Genomic DNA, 5,000 nt, shown 5'->3' with positions numbered 1-5,000 from the left:
AAACGGCGTCCCCCAAGGATCTGTTTTGTCCCCTACACTCTTTAACCTATACATGCACGACGTACCCACACCCCACACACCACAGATACACATAGCTTCCTATGCAGATAATATAACACTTACATGGACGCACCAAAACGCAAACACAGCCGCACACATCCTCCAACCTTACCTCAACACACTACAACGAATGGTTCACCACAAACAGGCTCAAAATAGCCCCAGCCAATACAGAGACCCTTCTCACAAACTGGACAGAAGAACACGGTCACATCCATCCCAACCTCACCATAAACAACACTCCCCTACCACACACACACACACACACACACACACACAAAATCTTTGGTGTAACATACATCAATGTCATTTAAATAACACATCACAAACGTTAAAGATAAATTAACACCAAGACTCAATGCCTTGAGGTCACTTGCCCATACAACATTTGGACACAACAAAGAAACCACCACCACAGTATACAAACAATATATACGTTCAGTGATGAATTATGCAAGCCCTGCTTGGGCTCCTAACCTCACTACAAAACACTACAACACTCCATAGACCATACAGAACAAGGCCCTAAAAATAATCACCTACACCAAGAAACCAAAGTCCTCAAAGTCAAGGATCACCTAGACATGAGAGGCACCCAGTTTCTTGCCGCAGCCTCCACAAACCCACAATATCCACTACACTACATGGCATCACATCCACCCACACCAAGGAACATCAAAACAACACCCAGCACACGATACCATACACAGATACTGTCATCTCTCCCCTCTCGCCCGCCTCAAACCAGCTTCCAGAAGCATATCCATACTCAAGTCACTCGCCGCTCCATTCAGTCACTCAGAGACAACACACAGCTGCATGCATGGCCTCCTGTCATCCACCCTTCTGAATCCTATCTCCCTCGTGAGGACAGGGTCCACCTGGCCAGGCTGAGATGTGGGCACCATCCAGCCCTGTTAAGCTACCAGAAGAGGCTGGATGACTCCGTCGCTGATGCCTGTCCAGAATGCAACACAGCACCCCATACTATTAAGCACATTATGGAAGACTGCATTGCACACAATCACCTACGCCAACAACACAACATACACTCTTTGAGAGCTCTGTGGGAAAACCCGGTCTCGGCCATGGCCTTCCTAAGGGACTCGGGACTGTTCGCCCAGATTGCCTAGGGAACAACTACTACTACTACTACTACCTGCCAGACCAACGCACCACACCTGCCAGCACAACACACCTGGGCACTTACCTTGGCATTCTCTACTGAGGAGGAGGGGGAGTGGTCAAGGTACTGCAGGCCGAAGAAGTCTCTCTCAATTAACTCCAGGTGACTGAATACGAGGTCAAGGAGGGCCTGACCTTTGGCACGCTTCTGAAAAACACAAAGAAAAACACAAATACAATAAAGTAAAACACAATTAAAGTAAAACGCAAATAAAATAAAAACAAAACTTATATTCAACCTCCTATGATCTGACATAAATGGGCCACTCTATTGATCTGTCTATCTAAGGTCAGACGTCTTCATCTCGTAAGGGGTGGCCACAAACAAATCACCTCCATGTCGCCCTGTCCCCTGCCATTTCGCTGCCCTCCTAACTCACACCCCCCTCTCTCATATACCTCTCTACTTCATCCCTCCATCTCATTCTCGGTCTCCATCTCTCTCCCCCCCTCCACCTCACTCACATACACTCTCCTCGTTAGTCTCTCACTCTCCATCCTCTCCACATGGCCAAACCACCTCAGTGTATTTCCCCTAACACTCTCTACCACATCCACATCCACACCACAACGCTCCTTCACTTCCTCATTTGTCAGTCTGTCTCTCCATATAACACCTTTTGAATATAATAAGTTTTAGCTATATGGTTGGCATGAGTCTCCTTGGTTACTATTCAAATTATTCCTCCAGTATAACACACGGTCATTTACTGAGCTGAAAGGGGTAGGAATCTTTATCAGGATGGAGTGAATGTGCTACAGTACACACACACACATACACACACACACACACACACACACACACACACACACACACACACACACACAGAAGAGAGAGAAAGGAAGGAGGACGAGAGACAACAGAAGTGAAAGAAAGGAGACAGAAAGAGAAAGGGAGAGAGAAATGATGGAGAAAGAAAGCTAGACGAGAGGAGAGAAAGGAAGGAGAACGAGGGAAAAGGAAGGAAGGAGAGAGAGAAAGAGAGAGAGAGAGAGAGAGAGAGAGAGAGAGAGAGAGAGAGAGAGAGAGAGAGAGAGAGAGAGAGAGAGAGAGAGACTGGACAGTCGGGGTAATGAGACGTGACATGAGGAAGGAAGGAAGTATGGAGGGAGGGAGGGAGAGAGGGAGGTAGGGAGGGAAGGAAGGAAGGAAGGAAGGAAGGAAGGAAGGAAAGAAGGAAGGAAGTATGGATGGATGGATGGGTGAATGGATGGAAGGAGGGAAGTATGGATGGACTGATGGATGGATGGATGGATGGATGGATGGATGGATGGATGAATGGATGGATGGATGGATGGATGGAGGGAGGGAGGGAGGAAGGTATGGATGGATGTATGGCTGGATGGATGGATGGATGGAAGAAGGGAGGGAGGGAGGGAAGTATGGACGGATGTATGGGGGGAGGGAGGGAGGGAGGGAGGGAAGAAAGGAAGGAAGGAAGGAAGGATGGATGAAAGGAAGGAAGGAAGAGAGGAAAGAAGGAAGGAAGAGAGGAAAGAAGTATGGAAGGATGGATGGATGGATGGATGAAAGGAAGGAAGGAAGGAAGAAAGAAAGGAAGGAAGAGAGGAAAGAAGTATGGAAGGATGGATGGATGGGAGGAAGGAAGGAAGGAAGTATGGATGGACGGAAGGAAAGAAAGGAAGAGGGTAAAAAACTGCTGAATAAATGAATGAATGAAGGAGGGAAGGAAAGGAGAAATGCAGGAGGAGGAGCAGGAGCAGGAAAGGAAAATAAGAAAACGGAAGACAAGAATTACCAGAAGGATGGATTAAAAGTTACAATAAATGAATTAGTAAAGAGGGATGAATAAAAAGCGTGTGAATAAAGGTAAGGAATAAATGAATAACCAAATGAAGGAAGGAAGGAAGGAGGAAGAGGAGGAGGAAGGAACAACAAATGGGAGATAAGAAAAAGATGAAGAGAATATGAAGGAAGTTGCAGCTAGAGAGGGAAGGAGGAAGATATATTGAGAGAGAGAGAGAGAGAGAGAGAGAGAGAGAGAGAGAGAGAAGAGAAAGGATGAAGACAGCGTGAGATGAGAGGAGAGAAAGGAGGGAAAAGGAGAGAAAAAGTAAAAGAAAGGGGAAAGAGAAAGAAAGAGAAAGGGGGAGAGAAAGGAATGAGAAAGAGAGAAAGAATGAGAAAAGAGGAAAGGAAGGAAAAAGAGAGGAAAGAAAAGAGGAGAGAAAGGAAAGAGAGAAAGAACAAGAAAAGAGGAAAGTAAGAGAAAAAGAGAGGAAAGAACGAGAGAAGAGGAAGGGAGGGAGGAAGAGAGAAAGAACGAGAGAAGAGGAGAGAAAGTAAGAGAGAAAAAGAGATAGAGACAGAAAAAAAAACAAATGAAAGAGATTTAGGAAGTTGATGTGAAACGTGAACCCAGTGAACTGCAGGCTTAGAGGGAGTGGAGGGGGATAGGGAGGGAGTGGAGGGGGATAGGGAGGGAGTGGAGGGGGATAGGGAGGGAGTGGAGGGGGATAGGGAGTGGAGGGGGATAGGGAGGGAGTGGAGGGGGATAGGGAGGGACTGGAGGGTGATAGGGAGGGAATGGAGGGGGATAGGGAGTGAGAGGAGGGGGATAGGGAGTGGAGGGGGGATCGGGAGGGAATGGAAGGGGATAGGGAGTGGAGGGGGATTGGGAGGGAGTGGAGGAGGATAGGGAGGGACTGGAGGAGGATAGGGAGGGAGTGGAGGGGGATAGGGAGGGAGTGGAGGGGGATAGGGAGGGAGTGGAGGAGGATAGGGAGGGAATGGAGGAGGATAGGGAGGGAGTGGAGGGGGATAGGGAGGGAGTGGAGGGGGATAGGGAGGGAGTGGAGGGGGATAGGGAGGGAGTGGAGAGGGATAGGGAGGGAATGGAGGGGGATAGGGAGGGAGTGGAGGGGGATAGGGAGTGGAGGAGGATAGGGAGGGAGTGGAGGGGGATAGGGAGGGAGTGGAGGGGGATAGGGAGGGAGTGGAGGGGGATAGGGAGTGGAGGGGGATAGGGAGGGAGTGGAGGGGGATAGGGAGTGGAGGGGGATAGGGAGGGAGTGGAGGGGGATAGGGAGGGAATGGAGGGGGATAGGGAGTGGAGGGGGATAGGGAGGGAGTGGAGGGGGATAGGGAGTGGAGGGGGATAGGGAGGGAATGGAGGGGGATAGGGAGGGAATGGAGGGGGATAGGGAGGGAATGGAGGGGGATAGGGAGTGGAGGGGGATAGGGAGGGAGTGGAGGGGGATAGGGAGGGAGTGGAGGGGGTTAGGGAGGGAGTGGAGGGCGAGAGGGAGGGAATGGAAGGGGATAGGGAGGGACTGGAGGGGGATAGGGAGTGGAGGGGGATAGGGAGGGAATGGAGGGGGATAGGGAGTGGAGGGGGATAGGAAGGGAATGGAAGGGGATAGGGAGTGGAGGGGGATAGGGAGGGAATGGAGGGGGATAGGGAGGGAATGGAGGGGGATAGGGAGGGAATGGAGGGGGATAGGGAGGGAATGGAGGGGGATAGGGAGGGAGTGGAGGGGGATAGGGAGTGGAGGGGGATAGGGAGGGAGTGGAGGGGGATAGGGAGTGGAGGGGGATAGGGAGGGAGTGGAGGGGGATAGGGAGGGAATGGAGGGGGATAGGGAGGTAATGGAAGGGGATAGGGAGGGAGTGGAGGGGGATAGGGAGGGAATGGAGGGGGATAGGGAGTGGAAGGCGATAGGGAGGGAGTGGAGGGGGATAGGGAGTGGAGGGGGATAGGGAGGGAATGGAGGGGGATAGGGAGGGAATGGAG

The 5,000-nt window shown here is 50.9% G+C and overlaps 1 protein-coding gene across 1 annotated transcript in view; it reads right to left on the bottom strand.

Moving 5' to 3' along the window:
- Nucleotides 1-5,000, bottom strand: part of Ptpmeg (protein tyrosine phosphatase Meg) — a 422,625-nt gene that overhangs the window by 393,954 nt on the left and 23,671 nt on the right. Inside the window, exon 3 of the mRNA XM_080283952.1 lies at nucleotides 1,271-1,393. Within this exon, the coding sequence (XP_080140078.1) occupies nucleotides 1,271-1,393 (123 nt within the window). The remainder of the gene's footprint in view (nucleotides 1-1,270; nucleotides 1,394-5,000) is intronic.

This window comes from Coenobita brevimanus, chromosome 99 (assembly GCF_032717465.1).
Source record: "Coenobita brevimanus isolate Jiangsu-jjx chromosome 99, ASM3271746v2, whole genome shotgun sequence".
In the NCBI taxonomy this organism is placed as follows: Eukaryota; Metazoa; Arthropoda; class Malacostraca; order Decapoda; family Coenobitidae; genus Coenobita; species Coenobita brevimanus.
Note: the sequence above shows the minus strand (reverse complement) of the source record. Positions and strands in the feature narration are given on the sequence as shown.